At 44.6% G+C, this 24,698-nt stretch overlaps 1 protein-coding gene across 4 annotated transcripts; it reads right to left on the minus strand.

Annotated features, from left to right (window-relative positions):
- Nucleotides 697-23,040, minus strand: LOC100621931 (zinc finger protein 354B). 4 transcript variants are annotated; one of them, XM_021084341.1, is made up of 5 exons: nucleotides 21,909-22,113; nucleotides 20,826-20,911; nucleotides 16,235-16,361; nucleotides 15,377-15,472; nucleotides 697-3,147 (listed from the first exon to the last, which is right to left on the minus strand). In XM_021084341.1, the coding sequence occupies exons 2-5, from the start codon at nucleotides 20,856-20,858 to the stop codon at nucleotides 1,562-1,564; spliced, it is 1,842 nt and encodes a 613-aa protein (XP_020940000.1). In that variant the 5' UTR covers nucleotides 20,859-20,911; nucleotides 21,909-22,113; the 3' UTR covers nucleotides 697-1,561. The 4 variants fall into 4 exon arrangements, with proteins under 4 accessions (XP_020940000.1, XP_020940001.1, XP_020940003.1 ...); XM_021084344.1 differs by lacking the exon at nucleotides 697-3,147 and adding an exon at nucleotides 6,501-6,966 and having other exon boundaries at nucleotides 21,909-23,039; XM_021084343.1 differs by lacking the exon at nucleotides 697-3,147 and adding an exon at nucleotides 6,857-7,025 and having other exon boundaries at nucleotides 21,909-23,040.

The following is a 24,698-nucleotide window of genomic DNA, read 5'->3' on the forward strand; positions in this document are numbered from 1 at the left end:
AAAAAATAAATATATATTAACTAGAACTATTAACTATCATATATATGATCTAGCAAACCTACTCCTGGGCATCTATCTGGAAAAAAACCCATAATTCAAAAAGATACACAAACCCCAATTTTCATGGAAGCATAATTTACAGTTGCCAAGATATGGAAGCAACCTAAATGTCCACTGACAGATGAATGGATAAAGATGTGGTGTATATATACATATACATACACAATGGAATACTACTCAGCCATAAAAAAGAACAAAATAATGCCATTTTCAGCAACATGGATGGACCATGAAATTACCATACCAAGTGAAGTCAGTCAGATAAAGACAAATATATCACCAATATGTGGAATCTAATAAAAATGATACAAGGAACATACAAAACAGACTCAAAGATTTCAACACCAAACTTATAGTTACCAAATGGGAAACATTAGGGGGAGGGATAAATTAGGAGGTTACAATTAACATATAGACACTACTGTATATAAAACAGATAAGTAACAAGGACCCACTGTATAGAACAGGGAAATTTAATCCACATTGTGTAATAACTTATATGAGAAAAGAATTTGAAAAGGAATGGATATATATATATATAACTGATTCACTTTGCTGTGCACCTGAAACTACCACAACATTGCAAGTCAACAATACTCCAATAAGTTTTTTTAAAAAGTAAAGGGAGAACAGAGGATTTTTTTTTTTTGCCTTTTTAATGAAAACCATGCACAAAATTTGACAACAGTTTAGGAAAAGGTAAGTTCCAAACACTGAGGTAGTTTGTTTTTAATCTGCTATTTGGTCTTTTGCTCTAAAAATGCACATATTTTAAGATTTTGTTTGCTATATAAAATGTTTGTTATAATAAATATGCTATATTAGCTTTTACCATTGGTGTCTTTCTAATGAGAAATCCAGCAAATGTGCACCCAGATTCTTCTGTTTACATATTGCATATAGTGTACAATGCTATATAAAGAGATAGAAAAACCTTGCCTTTAACTCAAAAATGGCCAAAATGAATACTTGCTATTGTTATTTACTTGTCTCAGGATATTTTAAAAAGTAACTGACAGGTATGAAAGTTTTCCACATATTTATTATACAGTCAAGGTTTATCCTTAGAATTTAACATCTGATGAGGACTAAATTAAAATAGAAGTTTTTTTTTTTTCTTATTCATTACATTTATTAAATCATTCTCAAGTGTGTATAGAGTTGTCCCTCAGTATCCATGGGAACTGATTATGGGACCCCCACAGATACCAACATCTGAGAATGATCAGGTACCTTATACAAAATAGTGTAGAATTTGCATATAACCTACACATATCTTCTCAGATACTTAAAATAATTTCTAAATTACTTATAACACCTAATACAATGTATATGCTATTAAACAGTTGTTGGTGTGTGGTAAATTCAAGTTTTGCTTTGGGGAATTTTCTGGAATTTTTTTTTCTGAATATTTAAAATTTGTGGTTATTTGAATCAGTGGATGTGGAACCCACAGATACACAGGGCCAAGTGTACTCTAAAGAGCTTTGGTTTAAGGATCTCACCCATGCAAATCTACTTTCAAGGGGTCTTCCTCAATGTGAATTTTATAATGGTTAGTAAGGGATGACCTCTGGCTGAAGAGTTTTCCGCATGCATTACATTCATAGGGTTTCTCTCCAGTATGAATTCTCTGATGGGCAATAAGTGATGAGCTTTGCCTAAAGGTTTTCCCACATGTATTACATTCAAAGGGTTTCTCTCCTGTGTGAATCCTTTGATGTTGAATAAGAGCTGCACTTTGGCCAAAAGATATCCCACATTCCAGACATTGATATGGTTTCTCTCCTGTATGAATTCGCTGATGATTGCTAAGAGATGAGTTACACCTGAACATTTTCCCACACTCATTACATTTATAAGGTCTTTCTCCAGTGTGCATTCTCTGATGTTGAATGAGTGCTGAACTTTGTCTGAAGGCTTTCCCACACACTTTACACTTACATGGTTTTTCTCCAGTATGAATTCGTTCATGAATAATGAGTGTTGAATGGGAACTTAAGGCTTTACCACATTCATTACAACTATACAATTTCTCTCCGGTATGAATTATTCGGTGTCTATTAAGTCGTGAAATAGAAGTGAAGCCTTTTCCACATTCATTACATCTATAGGGTTTTTCTCCAGTGTGAATTCTTTCATGCTGGATGAGAGATGCACTCTGACTGAAGGCTCTCCCACACTCACTACATTTAAAAGGCTTCTCTCCTGTGTGAATTCTCTGATGATAACGAAGAGATGAACTAGACTTAAAGGTGTTGCCACATTCATTACATAAATAGGACTTCTTTCTGGAATGAATTCTCTGACATCCAGGAAGGGATGTGCTGCAAATGGATGCCTTCCGACCTGGGTTATATTTGTGGGGGTTGTCTCGAGCATGGATCTTCTGATGTATAAAAAGGCCTGACCTTCGGCTGAAGGATTTACCACATTCTTTACACCTATAGGATTTTTCCACAGTATGGGTTCTTAGGTGTTTACAAAGGGATGCACTATGGCTGAAGGCTTTCCCGCATTCTTTACATATATAGGGTTTCTCTCCAGTATGAGTTCTTTGATGTTGAATAAGAGCTGAGCTTTGGCTGAAGGCTTTCAAACATTCTTTACATTTAAATAATTTCTCTCCAGTATGGTTTTTCTGATGTTTACGAAGGGATGAATTGTGAATGAAGGCTTTTTCGCATATATTACATTTATAGCGTTTTTCTGCTGTCTTCATTTTTGGTTGGTTAAGTAAATTTGAATTCTGTTTAAAGCTATTTCTTTGCATTTCATATTTTGACGGTATTTTTTCTCTAGCAAGCCTCTGTGGCTTAACAAACACTGATTTTAGGCTGAAGTTTTGGCCAAAGTCATTGTTTTTATGGCTTCTTTCTATAGTGAGGATTTCTGTATGGGTGATTGAAATAATTTGTAAACTTTCATTTTCGTCCTTCTGTTTCTTTATTTTGTCTTCATACATGCAGGGGTTTTGGGATATGAAGTTCCAGGGTTCATCTTTTTTGAGTCTCTTTCTTATCAGCCCCCAAAATGACAAGCCTTGAGTTTGAGTTGACTTTGTGGTTTTAGGACTGCTCTTACATCCTGAAAGAAAGAAAGAAAGAAAGAAAGAAAGAAAGAAGAAAGAAAGAAAAAGAAATTGCCAACAATTCACATAATTAGATGAGACTAAACGTGTAGAAGAAATAAATTTAATGCTATCTAAATAAGGGCTTGCTTTCTGGCAAAGAAAGAAAACAAAAACAAAACCAAAAACAAAACCGGCAAGAGGTGGAGTTCCCACTGTGGCTCAATGGGTTAAGAATCTGACAGAGTGTCCATGAGGATGCAGGTTGGATCCCTGGCCTCACTCGGTGGGTTAAAGGATCCAACATTGCCATGAGCTGTGGTGTAGGGTGCAAACTTGGCTCGGATCCAGGGTTTCTGTGGCTTAGGCTGGCAGCTGCAGCTCCAACTTGACCCCTGACCCGAGAACTTCCATTAGTTGCATCTGCAGCCCTAAAAAGCAAAAAAACAAAACAAAACAAAACAAAAACAACTCATGATCTGCAGCTGAGGATAACTACCTTGTAAGCCTATAGCTATATGGGGCCATATCAGTTGTACTCATTCCAGTGTCATAAAGTGCCAACAGTTCAGTCCTAAATTCATGCTGCCTGCTAAAGAAAAGAAAAGCCTTGAACCGTGGCCCTCCCAAGTGTTCCTTATGAACAGTTTAGGGTTTTCTTCCTTTTGGTTTTAGCAAGGCCTACAGACCGACCTCCTGAAGTGCAACTCACACATTGGTCTGTCTTAGACCAATTAAGCCTGATCCTGAGCTACCTATGAACTAGTCAGAAGTTTAGAGACCAGAAAGATCTTACTCACTGTAAGCAGCTCTTTGCAGGAAACCGCCCTCAGCAACAAGCCCTTGTCAGTCAGTCTAGCAAAGCTATATTGCAACTTTTTAGCCAGGCACACCCATGCTCTACTCATCTCTGACCCAAGCACACCTTTCAAATCTTTTAATCACATAATTCCTTGACTAGCTTGTTGGTTTCTTTCCATAGATAAAAGAAGTAGAAATGAAGAATAAGTAATTAACAGATGACCAGATATCCTCCCTTTAGTAATTTCATGAACAAACTGTGTGAACAAGATAAGTCTCTGAGGAAGATCACAAGAAGTCAACAAGCCTGCATGCAGTGGGGGATGGTGACCACTCTGACCTCCCATCTCAATGATTAACTAAGATTACTTTCCTCCTTTCCCTTAAAGGATTTCATGGCTAAGCAGAATCTTCAGAGGTGGTTTATGGGGAACACCGAACCCACCATCTCTTCAGATTGCCAGCACATGATTAAAGACAATTTTTCTTTCTATCCACATCTGTGAATTTGATTTTGTGAGTGGTGAGCAGCAAGCCCCGATTCAACATCACATCCTCTCTTCTGCCAGGTGGCAAAAGGTCTAACAAATGACAAATAGCAGTCCTCTGCGCATGGTTAATTTCTGTCATTAGGTCTAGATTCTCCTTGGCTCTCAAGACTCTGAGATTCTTTTTTTTTTTTGTTTTGTTTTTTTTCTGTCTTTTGGCATATGGAGATTCCCAGGCTAGGGGTCCAATTGGAGCTGTAGCTGCTGGCCTACACCACAGCTCGCGGCACCGAAGGATTCTTAACCCACTGAGCAAAGCCAGGGATCAAACCTGAGTCTTCATCGATGCTAGTCAGATTTGTTTCTACTGAGCCAAGATGGGAACTCCAGGACTCTGAGATTAATCTTCAACCTCTTCTCTCTTTAGGTGATTCATCCACTCCAACATCTGATACATGAATGACTGTCCTGATTTTTTATCAAAATACTTTACATGGTATTTCTTTCTTTTCTTTCTTTTTTTCTTTTTTTTTTTTTTTTTTGTCTTTTTACTATTTCTTTGGGCCACTCCCTCGGCATATGGAGATTCCCAGGCTAGGGGTCTAATCGAAGCTGTAGCCGCTGGCCTACGCCAGACCACAGCAACGCGGGATCCGAGCCGCATTTGCAGCCTACACCACAGCTCACGGCAACGCCGGATCGTTAACCCACTGAGCAAGGGCAGGGACCGAACCCGCAACCTCATGGTTCCTAGTCAGATTCGTTAACCGCTGCGCCACGACGGGAACTCCTACATGGTATTTCTAGCGGCTTACTAGCATTTCCATTCTATTATTATTATTTTTTATGGCTGCATCCATGGCACATGGAAGTTTCCAAGCCAGGGACTGAATCTGAGCTACAGCTGTGACCTGTGTCTCAGCTGCGGCAAAGTCAGATCCTTTAACCAACCTCACTAGGCCAGGATCAAATCTGCACCTCTGCAGCAAGCTGAGGCACTGAGGTCATATTCTTATCCCACTGCCTCACAGTGGGAACTCTCCGTTCTAGTATTTTTTATACTTATGTCTGTCCAGATATGGACCCGGCAAATGCTTTTTCAAATCTTTTTACCATTTTCCCTGGTTCAGAATGTCATCATAACCTTATAGTTGCTCTGCCATATGTTTTTCTCTTTTGTCTTTTCTAGGGCCGCACCTGCAGCATATGGAGGTTCCCAGCCTACGGTCCAACTGGAGCTGTAGCTGCCAGCCTATGCCAGAGCCATAGCAACGCAGGATGCAGGATCCGAGTAGCATCTATGACCTACACCACAGCTCACGGCAATGCAGGTCCTTAACCCAATGAGCGAGGCCAGGGATTGAACCTGCAACCTCATGGTTCCTTGTCGGATTCATTAACAACTGAGCCACGATGGGAACTCACGCCATAAATTCTTAATTTCATCTCAAAACTTTCTGTCCCCTGCATTCCAAGCCTAGTCACCAAATGCTCTTAATTAAATTCTATCACCGAAATGTCTCAACAGCCATCACTAAAATATGCCTAAGTTGAGGGTCTCATTATTCTTTAATTACTGCTGCTAACTTTTACTGTGTTCCTACCCCAGTTTCCTACCTTTTCAGTATTATTTCACTGACTTTATCCTCAGAGAACTCATCTTGTGTATTAGTTTCCCGTGGCTGCTGTAACAGAGTATCATGAATTTAGCAGCTTAAAACAATGAATTTAACTCTCTTAATTACTATCTAGAGGCCAAAAGTCTGAAGTGAGTTTCACTAGGCTGAAACCAAGGTGTTGGGCTCTAGGGAAGAATCCACTCCCTTTCTCTTCCAGCCTCTAGAGCGGCATTCTTTGTTTCGTGGCTTCTTCCTCCACCTTGAAAGCCAACAGCACAGCATCTTCAAATATCTGTTGGAGTTCCCATCGTGGCTCAGTGGTTAACAAAACTGACTAGCATCCATGAGGACACAGGTTCAATCCCTGATCTTGCCCAGTGAGTTAAGGATCTGGCGTTGCCACGAGCTGTGGTGTAGGTTGCAGATGCGTCTCGATCCTGAGTTGCTGTGGCTGTGGTGTAGGCCGGCAGGTACAGCTCTGATTAGATCCCTAGCCTGGGAACCTCCATATGCTGTGGATGTGGCCCTAAACAACAACAACAACAAAACCCCACAAATTTCTCTCTGCATCCATCATTACACTACTTCTGCTTTCTGTGTCAGATTTCCTTCTGCTTCTGTCATATAAAGTCGACTGTGATTACGTTTAGGCCCCCTGGATAATCCAGGATTTCACCACCTCAAAATCCTTAATTTATTCACATCTGGAAAGTCTCTCTGGGATAGTAAAGTAACAATCACAGGTTCCCAGATAACTTTAGGGGGTCATTATTTAGCCTATCACATCTTGTTATTTAAACAAACGTGATTACTCTTTATTCCTTCAACAAATCTTTATTGTGTTGTACAATGTGTCAGGCTCTGTTTTAAGCACTGGTCTAAGACATCAGGGGTCCAGTGATGAAAAGGAGTAGTTTCCTTCAGGAGCCTAGTTTAACATCAGAAACAAAGAATTCAACAAGCAATCACAATACAATGTGACCATTTCTGCAACAAAAACAAAGAGAAACAGAAGGAAATGTGAGCTTTGAATAGTATCTAAACTATCATTGGATAGTGGAGGATGTAGGCGGTGGTTACAGTTTTCTAGGATTGTAGGGTATTAGCAGTCTGCTAGTGAAAAGTTAAAAACTGAATCTCCCCTGTAGTTAAAAGAGAAAGACATTCCCCACTCCAATCTTCTTTTCTTCTTCTTTTTTTTTTGAACATTCTTTGAGAAAATTTGTATTGGTAAATCCTTTCTCTGAGCCTTTGATATGTATGTAAACTTTAAAAGCCTCTGCTAGCACTATGAACCAGAAAGGGTTTTTTTGTTTTTTGTTTTTTCCCAGAGCCCAGGAGCCATCTTTTTGAAATGTAAACATTAAGAAAGAGGGTAGAAGAGCCCAGTGTGGCCTGCTGGGTTAGGAATCTGACTGTAGCAGCTCAGGTCACAGTTACTTAGGAGGCCCAGTGGGTTAAAGGATCCGGCATTGCTGCAGCTGCAGTGTAGGTTGCTGCTGTTGTTTGGGATTCAACCCCTGGCCCGTTAGACTAGGGTGTGGCCATTAAAAAAAAAAAAAAAAAGATAGTAGGGTTCCTCGGTAGCTCCATAGGCTAAGCCAGCATTGTCACTGTTGTGGCACGGGTCACTACTCTGCTGTTCGATCCCTGACCCCAGAACATCTGTATGCCATGGGCATGGCCAAAAAAAATAAGATGACTTTTTGAAAAAAAGAAAGATGGGAGCTCTCGTCATGGCTCAGTGGTTAACGAATCTGACTAGGAACCATGAGGTTGCAGGTTCGATCCCTGGCCTTGCTTAGTGGGTTAAGGTTCCGGCGTTATCGTGAGCTGTGGTGTAGGTCGCAGACGTGGCGTGGATCCTGCGTTGCTGTGGCTCTGGTGTAGGCCGGTGGCTACTGCTCCCTCCATATGCTGCGGGAGTGGCCCAAGAAATGGTAAAACAGACAAAAAAAAAAAAAAAAAAAAGAAAGATGGCAATCCTATCTTCCTGTTTTTAGCCTGTGTGCCTAGCCCCAAATTGTGACCACCTGCTCAACACATGAAGCTTGAAGTTTTATTTTTCTTCCTTCCTTGCCACTCCCCTGGCATGTGGAAGTTTGTGGGCTAGGGACCGAATCCCTGCCACAGCAGCCATAAAAGCCACTGCAGTGACGATGCCAGATTCTTAACCTACTGTGCCACAAGGGAAATCCTTTTTTTTTTTTTTTTTCTTTTTTTTGCTTTTTAGGGCTGTTGCACCTGTAGCATATGGAAGTTCCCAGGCTAGGAAGGGGGCGGAGAGGGGGTGGTTCAATCAGAGCTACAGCTGCCAGCAACACCCACAGCAACGCTAGATCTGAGCTGAGTCTGCAACCCACACAGCTCACAGCAATGCCGGATCCTTAACCCACTAAGATAGGCCAGGGATCGAACCCAAATCCTCATGGATACTAGTGATACTAGTCAGGTTCTTAATCTGCTGAGCCACAATGGGAACTCCCAGGGAATCTTTTTATTTTTAACTTTCTTCTGTTTTTTTTTTTGTCTTTTTTCTTTTTTTTTTTTTTTTTTGTCTTTTCTAGGGCCGCACCTGCAGCATATGGAGGTTCCCAGGCTAGGGGTCTAATCGGAGCTATAGCCGCCGGCCTACACCACAGCCACAGCAACGCCAGATCCGAGCAAATTAAAATCACAGTGTATATCACTGTAAACCCACCGGAATGACTAAAATAAAAGTAATGACAACACAAATGATGGCAAGGATGTACAGAAACTGGATCACATATGTGCTGCTGCATTGCTGGTGGAATGAAAGCTGGTACTGCTACTCTGGAAAACAATTTGGCTCTGTCTTCAAAAACTAAACACGCAATGAGAGCATGACCCAGCAATTACACTCCTGGGTATTTATCACAAAGAAATGAAAACTTACTTCTGCACAAAAACCTATACACAAATGTTTATAGCTGTTACTTATAAAATGGTCAGAGACTGGAGACAATCCAGATGTCCATCAACGAGTGAATGGTTATATAACTGTGGTATATGCATGTCATGAAAAACAACTTAGCAATCAAGAGGAATGAAATATTGACACATTAAACTACCTAGATAAATTTCTAGAGAATTATACTGAGTGAAAAAAATCTTAAAATGTTACATATTCTATGACTCATTTTGTTTTATTTTACGTTACTTTTTATTTATTTATTTTATTTTTAGGTGCACACCTGTAATATATGGAGGTTCCAGGGCTAGGAGTTCAATTAGAGCTACAGCTGCTGACCTACACCACAGCCACAGCAATGCGGGATCTGAACCTATACCACAGCTCATGGCAACACTGGATTCTTAAACCACTGAGTGAGGCCAGGGGTCGAACCCATGTCCTCATGGATACTAGTCAGGTTCATTAACCACTGAGCCACAACAGGAACTCCTATTTTATTAATTTTTTTGGCTGCCCCCAGGATCTATGGAAGTTCCTGGGCAAGGGACTGAATCCAAACTGCAGCTGTGACCCACACCACAACTATGGTGGCAATGCTGGATCCTTAGCTCACTGCTCCAGGCTGGGGATTGAACACCTTGCAGTGACCCCAGCCGCCCCAGAGATCCTTACCACAGCATATGATTCCATTTAAATAACATTCTTGAAATGACAAAATTATAGAAATGGATTAGTAGTTACCAAGGGTTAAGAACAAGCAGAGGTGGGGAACAGGGACAGGGAACAAGAGGAAAGTGGGTGTGTCTAAAAATGCTTAACAGGAAGGATCCTTATGATGATGACAGAAGAATTCTTCCATCTTGACTGTGTCAACATCAGTAACTTTTTTTTTTGTCTTTTTGCCATTTCTTGGGCCACTCCCGCGGCATATGGAGGTTCTCAGGCTAGGGGTCGAATCGGAGCTGTAGCTGCCAGCCTACGCCAGAGCCACAGCAACTTGGGATCCGAGCCGCATCTGCAACCTACACCACAGCTCACGGCAACACTGGATCCTTAACCCACTGAGCAAGGGCAGGGATCGAACCCGCAACCTCATGGTTCCTAGTCGGATTTGTTAACCACTGCGCCACAACGGGAACACTCAACATCAATATCTTGTACTATAGTTTTGGAACTGGGTAAAGGACCAATGGGATCTTTCTCTGTACTACTTCTTAGGTGAATCTACAATTGTTCTAAAATGAAAATTTCTTTTAAAAGTAAAATTATCTTTAGATAAACTTCAAACTGGTATCATCCCCCCAAATCTGATCTCCTAGCACCACTATCCCAGTAAATGATATCATGCCCATCCCAGAACAAGCCACAAACCAAGCAAGCATCCTTGACAACTTTGCCTCCTTTACCTTCCACATCTAATCCACCTCCAAGTCCTGCTACTTTTGTCTCCTGAATATCTCTGAAACTATTTCCCTTCTTTCTGTCTCCATTACAACTAACCTAGCCAAATCATTCATGTATTCATTAACTGGAAGCCAACTCTGACCAGATACTGTTTTAGTTACCAGAAAATATAAACAAATGATATAGACAACCCAGCATAAGGGTGTTTATAATCTAGGGAAGAGCAGATTATAAGTAAATACGTGGTATATTTTTTCAGTGATAAGTACTCTGAAAGAAAATAAAGCATGGGAGTTCCTGTCGGGGTGGAGGGGAAACAAACCCGACTAGGAACCATGAGGTTGAGGGTTCTATCCCTGGCCTCGCTCAGTGGGTTGGGGATCCGGTGTTGCCGTGAGCTGTGGTGTAGGTCACAGACATGGCTCTGATCTGGCATTGCTGTGGCTGTGGTGTAGGCCAGTGGCTACAGTTCAGATTGACCCCTAGCCTGGGAACCTCCATATGCCGAGGGTGTGGCCATGAAAATCAAAAAAAAAAAAAAAAAAAAAAAAAAGAAAAGAAAATAAAGCACGATGAGGGGATAAAGAATGAGGAAGACAAAGGGCCATGTTTAGATAAGCTGTGTTAACTGACAAAGTGCCATCTTTGCAGGAACCTGTGCAATGTGAGGAACTGAGTCTTGCAGGCTCATGAATCAGGAAGAATGGTTCAGGGGAAGAAAAAGGACCTGCAGAGGCTCTGAGGTGGGAGCCTACTTGGCCTATCTCATGAACGACAAGGTGGCCAGTATAATTTTCAAATGAAGGGCAGGGCAGGAGAGGTGGGTAGGGCCAGAGCATGTTTTGAGCATGGGAGGGAGATGACCTGATTTGCTATCTATCTATCTATCTATCTATCTATCTATCTATTTATTTATTTTTTTTTTTTTTGTCTTTTGTCTTTTTTTGTTGTTGTTGTTGCTATTTCTTGGTTCTTGGGCTGCTCCCGCGGCATATGGAGGTTCCCAGGCTAGGGGTCGAATCGGAGCTGTAGCCCCCAGCCTACGCCAGAGCCACAGCAACGCGGGATCCGAGCCGCGTCTGCAACCTACACCACAGCTCACGGCAACGCCGGAACGTTAACCCACTGAGCAAGGGCAGGGACCGAACCCGCAACCTCATGGTTCCTAGTCGGATTCGTTAACCACTGCGCCACGACGGGAACTCCTGTTTTAATTTTTGATTTCAAGAATCTTTCACATTGGGTGTAAACTGAACTCGTGAGGTGCATAAGTTGATTTAAACACATCATTCTTATTGTAACTATGAGACTTTGGGCTCATTTCTTAAGCAAGAGACGCAGATGGGAAGCAGACCCTTTTGGGGCCATTTCCTCCCATCTCTCAATATAAAACACACAGATCCAGGGATGACACAGTTTCTTTTCTCTATTTTGTTTGTTTTATCTTTCCTAGTTGTGAATAGTTTGGAAGTGAAATTAATTATTTTAAATGTACACTTGGAATCCTAGTCCCTCTAGCATAAGCCTTTCTGTCATTGGCTGTTCAAAGGGTTGCTTTTTGGTTGTCTGGGGTTAATCACTGAGGTACTTCCAAGAGCACCCTGAGCTCGCAGGGAGTAAGGGCACTTTATTCATTCATTCATTCATTCATTCTCTCTTTCTTTCTTTTTAGAGCTACACCAGCAGCATATGGAAGTTCCCAGGCTAGGGGTCAAATTGGAACCACAACAGCCGGCCTACACCACAGCCATAGACACGGGCTACCTGAGATCCAAGTCGCATCTGTGACCTACGCCACAGCTTGTGGCAACATCGGATATTACCCACTGACCAAGGCCAGGGATCAAACCTGCATCCTCATTGACACTGGTCAGGTTCTTAACCCACTGAGCCACAATGGGAACTCCCTAAGGGCACGTAAGTCCAGCAGACGGGAGACTCCCCGGGTGTACGGGAGGAACACACCCACATACCAGCACTCCCAGGATGCCTCAACTGATGGTCACCTTTGAATAAGGAAGGGAGGTTCATCCCACCCAGAGAAATGCACATGCTGGTCAACTCTGATGTCCTTACTAACTCCAGACACCCACTCAAGAGTTTTCCTTCAGGGACAAACATGTGCAGGACTCAACACCACCACTAGGTGGCCTCAGGGTCGCTCTGGACAGCTGTGGGCTCCAGGCATACTTTCTACTCTACTGAGCCCAGGAAGGGGGATCCCCATGGATCTGAGGCTCCCCGAGGGGAAGGGAAAAGGAACAATTCTTCCTTCTCTTCCTTGGATCTTTCACCCAGACTCAGCCCACACCTGACAGGCTGTGACCCCTCCACTTCCTAACCCTTTACTGCTTCCAGGCTGCCCGTGTCCTCTGTGCACTTTGTGGTGGTCACAGCCGTCCCCACAAAATCAGCAGAGTTCTCCCAAAACTCCCAAAATCAGCAGAGATACCCAAGTATGGCTTCCCCCTCACCTTGTATGGGGAAGAAAGTGCTCCCCTTCACAGATGGAGACAGCCTGGTCCCAGACTCTCTGCTGGGCCCACATCGGGAGGGGCCATCACTGGCTCCTCTGGATCCCATGACAGCCTCAGACAAGCCCTCCCACATCTGTGCCAACTGGCTCCACGCTGGCTGCAGGCTGATCCTTGCAGAACATACCTGTGCCTGTGGTCAGGCAACCTCAGTGCCTCAGAGGCTGTGCCCGGCTCTCAGGCACAGACCAGGTGCTGTGACCGGGTTCCTGGCTCAGGGGGATCTGGTCCCTGCCGCCCTCTCTCTGCTCCTGTCTCCCTGTGGCTTCCTCCCTCCAGACTCCGGCACACACCCTTTCCAGTGTGCGAAGGCTTCTCACATCCAGGGAGCTGGCCTGTCCTCAGGGAAGCTTTGCCCACACCCGCCCTCCTGTTCCAGGTCCTCACGGCCCCGGGGCCCTCCCCTGAGGTCCCCACCACAGTCTGTCCTTCCACACCCCCTGTGCCCTCAGCTGGGCTCCAAAAGGGCAGGACCTGCGTCCTTCAGTCCAAGGCGGCACCACCAGTGCCCGGCCTGGAACTCGCTCCCCATTTATCACAGGACAGGAGAGCAGTGGGTAGGGGTTCGAGCCTGGCTCCCCAGAGCCCAGGCCTCCCCGATTCAACACCTCTCAGCCCCCATCTTCCCCACAGCCTCTGCCATTTCTCTCCTCTGATGGCTTCTTCTTGGGATCAGCCACAGATTCCTCTTCCTTAACCCACCTTGTAAACCTTGAGGTTTCCTGGGACTCTGTCCTCTGCTCGTTCCCTCACCTGCTCAGCTCAAGGCTTCAAATGCACATCTGCACTGAGGGCTCCCTGACCTCCTCATCGAGTTCCAACCCCACACACCCTCCGGAGCCTCCCACCGGCACCTCTACCCACATTCCACTCACCCCTCAAATGAAACCCGTTCCACTCCCAATTCATCCTGTACCCTTAACAAGGGGCCCTTCCTCTGCCCTCCTGAACCCGCTGCACTTTCCTTCCTCCACGCCCGGGGTTATAGCATCTTGCCTACATCATGCAACAATCTCCACACGGTTCCCACCTCTACTTTTTCCTCACTTCGAATCTAAGCCCAACGATGTGACCATTTTTACTAAATTCAAATTACACAATAAGGACTTCAGGAATATATTTTCGGTGGAAATTTAGAAACATCCCATGTAAATAAAGTCCCTTTTCATCACTCCCGTTCTGGACTTCATTCTACACGTAAGTAGTTACCAGCTTAGGTGTCCCCTGCCTTTCCTCTTAGCACTTACACACACAGTATGCATACAGACGAACACCCGCGAGATTTTCTTTACACAGAAATGGTGACAGGTCATAATAAGGCTCCCTAACTTGCTTTAGTCCTTCCCATGCCTTGGAGTTCTGCCCACATCAGGGCTCTTCTTTCTGACAGTGGCGCTGTGTGCCAGCCTAGGGGTCCTCAGCTTCATTAGCTATGCCTTTACTCAAGGACATTTAAAGTGTTTTGGACTCAGACCAATTTTTCTTTCTTTCCTTTTTTTTTTTTTAGGGCCACACCTGTGGCATATGTGAGTTCCTGGGCTAGGGGTTACACTGGAGCTGAAGCTGCCAGTGTACATCACAGCCACAGCAGCACAGGTCCGAGCCACATCTGCAACCCACACCACAGCTCACAGCAATGCCGGATCCTTAACCCACTGAGTGAGGCCAGGGATCGAACTTATGTCCTCATGGTTACTAGTTGGATTTGTTTCTGCTGAGCCACGAGGGGAATTCCCCAATTTTTCTAAAATACCAAGGACCATATGATTCTTGTTTAAAATCATTGAATTGTTTTCCATCATCCACAGACAGTTTACGTCTCTAAGAACTGTACCAAAGCACTCCACTCGACCCCCTGCCCCGCAGCTTTCTAATCTGATTTCTGTCCTCATCTCTTTCCCACACATCCTGGGCTTCATTCAGGATGAATCATCTGCAATTCCTTAAATGCACTTTGTCTGATGAATGAGTACATGAAAATGTAGCCCTTCTCTGAAAGAACAGGAAAGAATAAGAAAAAAAAGTCCTGGATATCCCATCTTGGCTCAGCGGAAACGAATCTGACTAGTATCCACAAGGATGCAGGTTCGATCCCTGATGTCCCTCAGTGAGTTAAGAATCTGGCATTGCCGTGAGCTGTGGTACAGGTCACAGGTGTGACTGGGATCTGGCATTGCTGTGGCTGTGGCGTAGGCCAGCGGCTACAGCTCTGATGGGACCCCTAGCCTGGGAATCTCTGTATGTCTCAGATGTGGTCCTAAAAAGACAAAAAACAAAACAAAACAAGTCCTGAGAGTGATTACTTGTGAATTGATTACCAGAGACCAAGAGGAGTCTCATGACGGGGCCTAAGCGTGCCTACTCCACCACTTCCAGAGGACCTGCAGAAACATCCCCAGCAACACCTCCAAGCCGCACCCCAGCTCCTTCACCACCCTCTGCCTGCAGAGTCCCCACCCACTCACCTGTGGAGAAGCTTCCAGGACTTTCTTTCTCTACCTTCCAAGGATCTTCTCCTTGCTGCAACAGGGAGATCACTTTGGGTTTGGAAAATGGGAGTCCTGCTCACAGGCAAAAACAACAAAAATCAAAAAAATAAAAACCACAACAAACTTGTTTTTGACATGAAGAGGTATCCCAGATCTGAGTGGAGAATTCAGAGGATGATACAAAGAGCTTGTATGAGGTGTGCAAGCTGTGCCCCCATGGGGTGAGAGGGTGTGTTAAGGAAAAGGCAAGGGACCCGTAGAGCATAACAATGTAAGAATCAGTTGTATGTTAGAGAAACAGGGTAAACACACAGCCTTGAAATAGGGTACCGTCAACTCTCTATAGAAGAGAAAATATGTTAGCTGTACAGAGTAAATTACCACTTGTAAACAAGTATCTATGAAAAGGATTATGTACCAGGTAGCTTGTTTAAAATGAGAAAATACTATCCAACTCCCTTTCAAAGATGGATTACATAATATTCACCTGGCCAGAAAAGAGAGTTGGAAAAGGCAAGTGTTGGGTCAAAGAAGAGGAGTGAGGGACGTTCTCTGCTGAGACAAGCAAACACATCACAGAACAAGCACAGTGCAAAGATGCTGCCTGAACCGAAGGAATGTCTCACGTGCAGCTCTGTGCACAGTCTCTTCCATGGGCCAAATCTGTGCCTATCAGGGGAAAATATTTGGCAGATTTATTCACAAGAGCCAATGTGTACCGAGTTAAGGCAAAACTCAGCTCAAGTTTTGATGCTCCACAGCTTTCATGTAGGGAACCAGGTGCTGAGTTATCCCCATCTCCGAATTCTGTACCTACAGGGGAAGCATCCTTACCCAGTGAGACCAGGTTGCTATAGTTCTCCAGCATCACGTCTTGGTACAAGTTCTTCTGAGAAGGACCCAGCCTTCTCCACTCATCCCGTGAGAAGAGCACAGCCACATCCTCGAATGTCACTGACACCTGCAGAGACAAGCCATCCCAGCTCACCCAGGACCACCTGTGATGAATATATTGCGTAGCCGGAAGGATGAACCAGGCCCTGTGCTAACTGTTTTTAAGAGACTCGTGGAGGTATTAAGCCCATTGGTGGGAGTGTTAATTAGAATCACCTTTCTAATGGTGATTTGATAATACATAATAAAAACTTTAAAATGTGCATATTCTTTAACTGCGATATTTTTACAAAGAGCAATGCACAGAAATGCACACACATAGGTCATTTATCACGATGTTAATAACAGCAAAAAAAAAAAAAAAAAAAGGCAACAACTTAAATAATCACTGATGGAGGCTAGGTTAAAAGTACCTTAGGTTACTTTGAGCTCCCTGAAACTTGGAGAGCGTAATAATGGAAATTAAAATATCTATCATTCATTGAACACCTTCTTTGGGTCAAGTACTATTCTCAGAGCTTCCCACTGATCTTTAGAGTAAAAGGTACTATTATTGTCCCCATTTTACACAAGAGAAAAAGTCACAGAGAGGATAAGAAATTTGTCTCAAGGCACACAAGTGGTTAGAGGTAATTCTGGGATTCTAATTCCAGGAGGGTGTCTGTGGCTCTACCCTTAACTATTCTGTGAAACTGCCTCTCAAAAGCTACCAAACAATAATAAATAAATGAGATATTTCATACAATGTATTTAAAACCATACCTGACTCATAGTAAAGGTTCAGATCTAACCTATTATCATATCAATATAAAATACCATGCAATCATAAAAATTGGTGGTAAAAGCCAATACTGTTAATTTAAAAAGATGTCCATGATAATGTTAAATATAAAAAAAACCAGGTTGTATATCAGTATGTATTGTTTGCTCCCATTTTTGAAAAAAAATTTACATGTACATAGAAAATGATATTGAGAGATGTATAACCAATGACTGACAGCAATTATTTCCAGATGGTGGGATTTAGGGTGACTTGACTTTCTTTTCCATGTATGGAAAAAATACATACACAAATATACATACAGGCAAAGATCTATGTACATACATACATGTACACACATATGTGCCTATTTTATTGTCTAAAGTTTCTTGCCATGTTCATACAATATTGCTTAATTTTAAAATTTTTATTTATTTGTTTTCATTTTAAGAGTTTTATATAAGTATAGTTTCCTTTTTTTAAAATTTATTTTTATTTTTTTCATTTTTGGCCACCCCACAGCATATGGAGCTCCCAGGCCAGGGATCAGACTCGAGCTGCAGTCTTGATCTAAGCTGCAGCTGAGGCAACACTGGATCCTTAATGCACTGAGTCGGGCCAGGGATCAAACCTGCGTCACAGCACTCCCAAGACACTGCCAATCCTGTTGTACCACCTTAAATAGGAACTCCTATTTAAGTACAGTTGATTTACAATGTTGTGATAATTTTAGTAATTCAGTTATACATGTACACACATCCATGCTCTTTCAGATTCTTTTTTTTTTTTTTTTTTTTTTTTTTAGGGCTGCACCTATGGCACATGGAGGTTCCCAGGCTAGAAGTCGAATCAGGGCTGTAGTCATTGGCCTACACCACAGCCACAGCAACATCAGATCTGAGCCACATCTATGACTTACACCACAGCTCACGGCAACGCCAGATCCTTAACCCACTGAGCAAAGCCAGGGATCAAACCTGTAACCTCATGGATCCTAGTCGGGTTTGTTAACTGCTGAGCCACAAAGGGAACACCCAGATCATGCAATACTTTTATTGTAAGCAAAAGCATTAAATTATTGGCACATTGGGGGGAATACAAGAAATGATCTTTGTACTCAAAGCAGATGAGAAAAATGCATGAATTTGAACATAAAAGAAAAATGTGTAGCTGGATAGGATCATACACCATTTTCTAGTTTAATCCTCATTTTATTTATTATTATTATGGTCATGCACAAGGCATGTGGAAGTTCCTGGGCCAGGGAGTGAACCTGTGCCACAGCAGTGACCCAGACCACTGCAGTGACACCACTAGATTCTTCACCTACTGCACCATTTCAGAGATGAGGCACACAAGGTCTAGGGCAGTCAAGATTCCAAGTCACATACTTTATTAATGGCAGAAATAGGACCACAACTAAAGTTTTCTTTTAACTCATCACTTGGAAGCTATATTCTCTCTCTGGTCTTTTTTTGTTTGTTTGCTTTTTTAGGGCCACACCCACGGCATATGGAGGTTCCCTGGCTAGGGGTTGAACTGGAGCTACAGCTACCAGCCTATGACACAGCCACAGCAACTTGGGATATGAGCTGTGTCTGCGACCTACACCATAGCTCACAGCAACACTGGATCCTCAACCCACTGAGCGAGGCCAGGGATCGAACCTGTATCCTCATTGATACTAGTTGGGTTCATTAACCACTGAGCCATGATGAGAACTCAACTCCCTCTCTCTCTGGTCTTAAACATCCTGCCACTGAGTTTTACATACAAGTCCACATAGTACTGACATATGGGCAACAGGTGAGGTTAGGGAGAAATGTCATATAGGACTTACATGTAGGGATGGAGAAGATTCTTTATTTTGGTCTTTTGCCTATTTAGGCCACACCTGGGCATATGGAGGTTCCCAGGCTAGGGATCCAATTAGAGCTGTAGCCACCTGCCTACACCACAGCTCACAGCAACAGCAGATCCTTAACCCACTGCGGGATGCCAGGGATCGAACCTGCAACCTCGTGGCTCCTAGTCAGGTTCTTTAACCACTGAGCCATGACGGGAACACTGGGATGGAGAAGATTCTGCTCAAGAAAGCAGCCTGGGAGTTCCTGTCATGGCGCAGTGGTTAATGAATCCGACTAGGAACCATGAGGTTGGGGGTTCGGTCCCTGCCCTTGCTCAGTGGGTTGATGATCTGGCATTGCCATGGGCTGTGGTTTAGGTTGCAGACGCAGCTCGGATCCTGCGTTGCTGTGGCTCTGGCATAGGCCAGTGGCTACAGCTCCGATTGGACCCCTGGCCTGGGAACCTCCATATGCCGTGGGAGCGGCCCAAGAAATAGCAAAAAGACAAAAAAAAAAAAAAAAAAAAAGAAAGCAGCCTGGCTTTGTTGGAATGGAATGGGAAGGCCTTAGGAAAGAGCAACCCAAGTACGCAACAGCAGGTCTTAGCCACAGCCTCAGATCAACCACCACTGCATTTCATGGATCCAAATGATATACAACATCACACTGCAGAAGAGGTCCAGTAACACTGGGGCTGGGCCTGCCCTGTGTTCTGAATGAGGCACCAGAGGCATGGCTGGACGATAACCCGCATGAACTTAGAGGCCAGACATACGTGGGTTTGATTTCTGGTCACTTGACTTCTTTGATTTTCAGTTTCTTCAAGTGTAAAATGGGTGTAATAACTACTGCTTTGCTATGAGAGTGAGAACAAATATTCCCCCACAACATTAACTATTACTGTTAGATGAAGGTGAGTAAAGAAATGATAGTATTTTCTTGGTCCTAAAAACACTGTATAGTAACTTCTATGCATGAACAGTAATAGTATTATGTTCTAGAATAACATCTTTCGGCTACCACAACCACCATATATTAAACATTTACTATATGATTGGCTTTGATGGAAACACTCTGCATGTACTAACTCATGTGACTTTCTCATCCACCCTATGAGGTAGGCAGCGTTGTTGTTTTCATTTTACAGATGAGGAAACTGTGGCACAGAGAGGTGCAGCTGCCCAGGGCCCATAAATGGCAACAGAGGAGTTCAAACTTGGCCATGAGGCTCAAGAGCCCCACTTCTAACTGTACACCCTGTATACCTCTCTTCTCCGCTACTAATATCCCACAAAATCCTCCCTGCCACTTCCTGAGGAGTCTTCTCTCTGCCCCTGGAGTCAAGAGACCTCTTCAACCGTATCCCCACACTCATCCCCACAAAGTAAAGATACAAATGGCAGGTTCAAATCAGTTTTCAACAGAATGGCAGGAGCAAGGCGCACAATCCAGAAAGTTACTATGTAGAAAAAACTAAAAACGATGGAACTGGGAACAGCCTGGGGAAGACATGAGGATTTTCAGGGGTGGTAAGGAAAAGAAACGTATTCTGGCCAAAGGTTGGTGGGGGGACATGAGTAAGTGAAGGAGGCAGGTTAGAAAGAAACTCTGCCAAGTGTGCGTGTTTGTTTGTTCTGACCCCAAGACATGTGGCATCCTATCAAATTAATAGTAATACAGTGAATTGAGATTAATGAATAAAAGAGTGTTTATTAGGAAAAGAAACACTAGTCATAGATGGGGATGTGTGGTTGGAGGCAAGCATTCCAACAGAATCGACCATCCACCAGGGTGGGCCAACTCTTCAAAGGTTAAAGGACTTGGGCTCCAAATACTGGAGAAGACTGTACTGAGGAGAGAACCTCTGTTTGAAGGTAAAAACAAACCCACCTGTCCCTAAGACCTGAGATAGCAATGAACTCACCTGAGACCTTGCTTCCCTCTGTTCAGTAGCCATGTCTTCTTTCTGGGCTCTTTCCCCTGAGGATGGACAGTCTCCAGAAGCCAGATCTGAGAGAAGAAAAAGGGAACCAGGAGGAAGCCCCTTCTACTCTCCACCCCTCGGAATCAACAGCCCTGAAATCCTTATGCCATCTGAGAATGGCCTACCGTCAGAGATAAATCAGAAGGAGCCAGGAGCCGACAGGACCAGAGAGAAGGGCTGGGCCATGCTGGTCCAGGCCCCAGCTCTTTCCCGGACTCAGAGGAAAAGGACTTAGGAATCTTATGAGTTACACAGCAACTCCTCATGTCTCATTGGGTGCCAGGCACCGCCTACATCGTTTAGTCCCACAGCACAGCTAGCACTGTCAGTAACCCTATTTTATAGATGAGCAAACTGAGGGCAGGAAACTGAGAGTACTGTGGGAGCCACTTGTTCCAGTTCGCATAGCCAGTGAGGATGACACCAGAATGCCAACCCGGGCAGGCTTCAGAGCACCTGCTCTATCCTGCCTGCCTGCCTGTGACAACGCTTCTCCACCTCAAGCTTTCCCACCCAATTCTAACCCTCTCCTGTTAAGGAAACAATTTCCAGATTTTTAGAGGAAGCTGCTTCGGAAAAAGAAAACGGGCACATTAACCAACCACCTGGGTTCTGCCATTTCGAGAAGCCTGCAACTCATTTCATAATGCCTGTCCCCGGGAAGGGCAGTGGCGATGGTAAGGCGAGGAAATAATTTTCTCATGTTCACCGCCGGCTGGTAGCAAATTCAAACGCCGGCAGGCGCCGGGCAAGTAGCACAATGGCTATAGGTCAGGAGGACACAGGAGGGTGGCTGGGCTCGGCCAATGGGGACGAAGTGCCCGACCTGCCGAGTTCAGGGGCGCATCTGCGGGATGGCTGGTAGGGCACAGGAGGACAGAGCCGGGGATGCACGACCCTGCGCCTGCCAGCGCCCACAAAGGTCCCGCTCGCGCCTCTCTGGCCTGTGTCCCGCGTCCCGCCGCCGCAACATCCCGGGGTCCGGTCCTCCCTCCCGCAACCCGCGAACTCTTCGCGGCTCACCTCGGCCAGGCCTCGGGGATTCGGGGGGCCGCAGGCGGGAGGCTCCAGAACAGCCCTGGTAGGACAGCAGCCTCGGGTCGGGACTCCTCCCTAGATAATAATGCTTGGGCGCATCTCACGCACCGACAGCACTCAAGCCAACCTCAAACGCCGGGGGCACCACACAAGTCGGGGAGGGGCGGGCAGGGGGGCGGCTGTGGGGCGGCCGCTAACCCCTCTGGGAAATGTAGTCCACTCGAGAACCTCCAAGGGGTCTGGGAGGTGTAGTTCTCCGCACCTGTCTCGGTGGGGAGGCCAGGCTGAGTCTGTCACGTGCCCGGACGTCGTTCAGCTCGTGTCGCCCCACTCCGTGGGTTGCGGGCTCCAGGGTTCCCGGTTGTTCTGGAAGAAACTGTGTTCGCTGAGGCTGGTGTCTTGTAGCTCTGCCCCTGCGTAAATGATAATAAGGCAAGTGGACAACCGCAAAGAACAAACTATTTCCCCTTGTCTTTCAACACAAGTGTATCGAACACCTCCTGTGCGCCAATCCCTAATGTAAAGGGTTTTGAAATACCTCAAAGAGCAAAATAGGGATCATTGCTCAGAACTTTTTTTTTTTTTTTTTTTGATGGGGGCAGGGGAGAAGGTAGAGAGCAGACAATAAGCCGTGAGCATAATTATATAGCATTTTAAAAAATAAGTGTTATGGGGGAAAAGCAGAAAGACAGCAGGGGGAAAGAGTCTAGGTGCGAAGGCAGGTTGCAGCATGGAATAGTCATGAATATGCTGTTAACGTAGAAGGAAACTAAATATTGGTAATGTAGAGTAAGTATTCTTCCGTAAATTCTTGTTCAACTGTCATGGCTATAATCAACTCAAATAATTATCATTAAGGAGTTCCCAAACAAAAAACATATGAAGACCTAAGGATAGTTGGGGTGAGACTGTGAGAAATCAAAACATTTAAAAGCAGCTGGAAAAACATAAGATCCACTCAAGATACATGCCCAGAAAAGACCTAAAGGTCTTATGTTTTCACTTCCTGCTGGTCCCTAGACTGAGAGCAACCCAGTTAATTAGTAAAGGCATGCTGTAGCACAGAATCAGTCGGCCAAGACTGAGGAATAGGTGACTAGTTTTGTGGGGTTTATTATTTAAAAATTTTTTTAATTTTAATTTTAATTTTTTTTTAGGGCTGCACCCATGACATATGGAGGTTCCCAGGCTAGGGTTCAGACTGGAGCTACAGCCACTGGCCTACACCACAGCCACAGCAACGCAAGATCAATGAGCTGTGTTTTCGACTTGCACCACAGCTCACGGTAATGCTGGGTCCTTAACCAGCTCATTGAGGCCAGGGATGGAACCTGAAACCTCAAAGTTACTAGTCAGATTCATTTCCACTACACCAGGAGAACTTTTGTTTTGTTTTGTTTTGTTTAAAAAGACAAAATAATTTTTTTGGTTTTTTTTTTTCTGTTTTTTGTCATTTTAGGGCTGCACCCGTGGCATATGGAAGTTCCCAGGCTAGCGGTCAAATCAGAGCTGTAACTGCAGGCCACAGCCACAGCCACGCCAGGTCTGAGCCACGTCTGTGACCTACACCAGAGCTCACGGCAACGCTGGATCCTTAACCCACTGAGCAAGACCAGGGATCGAACCCACAACCTCATGGTTCCTAGTCAGATTCATTAACCACTGAGCCATGATGGGAACTCCAACACCAGATCCTTAACCCACTGAGTGGAGGCCAGGGATGGAATCCTCATCTTCATGGATACTAGTCAGGTTCATTACCGCTGAGCCATGACGTAAACTCCATGTTTTGAAAATCAGTTTGGCAGTACACTGAGTACCTCTGTGTGGCTCACACATGAAAAGTTCATCTAGGTAACCAGATTTATTAGGGGTCAGAGTTCATCAATTAGACAAAACCAGCTTTTAATGTCAGGTGACAAAAGGTCAGTGTTAAGAACAAAGTCATCTGTTGGGAGTTCTCATGGTGGCTCAGTGGAAATGAATCTGACTAGCATCCAGGACACAGGTTCCATCCCTGGCCTCGCTCAGTAGGTTAAGGATCTGGCGTTGCTGGGAGCTGTGGTGTAGGTCACAGATACAGCTTGGATTCTGCGTTGCTGTGACTGTGGTGTAGGCTGGCAGCTACAGCTCTGATTTGACCCCTGGCCTGGGAACCTCCATATACTGCTGGTGCAGCCCTAAAAAAAAAAAAAAGAAACAAAGTCGTCTGCTGAAGGCCAGTTGACTCTGTGAGAGATAAAGTCCACATGAGGTTTAGCTTTCTGCCCTCACACCTGGAGAGACAAGATATTCCAGGCAGGACAGTCAGAATCTCTACGAGGCTGCATTATCCAGGGAATGGCAAGAAGAGACGCTCATGAGAGTCAACGCTGGGCTCTTCTAGAAGGCTCCCTGGCTGGCATGGCCTTGGAACAGATGCTTGAAGGACAAGTTAGAAGGAAGTGGTCCCATATACTTTGAAAATACCTGCAGTGGCCCTGCCACGGAGCAACCCCTGCTGCCTCCAGGGAGAGCAGTGCCTGGGGAACTGTCAGGAAGAAGGATGAGTTTCTGCTTCAACTTTCACTGAGCTGAAGTCAAACTTTCTCCCTAAGTGGTTTTAATTGGCTCACAAAGAACTGTCCCCATTGGTTAATTAGTGCTGGATGGAAGTTGCCTGTGGGGAAACGGAGGGGGTGCCTTTGGGGGAGTTCCAGCTGCAGAAAAGGGGCCCCTGACCTGGTCTCTGCTAACTTGGGCCCTGGAGGGTGAATTCCCAGATCCAGTCCTGAT

The sequence above is a fragment of the Sus scrofa genome, chromosome 2 (assembly GCF_000003025.6).
Source record: "Sus scrofa isolate TJ Tabasco breed Duroc chromosome 2, Sscrofa11.1, whole genome shotgun sequence".
Taxonomy (NCBI): Eukaryota; Metazoa; Chordata; class Mammalia; order Artiodactyla; family Suidae; genus Sus; species Sus scrofa.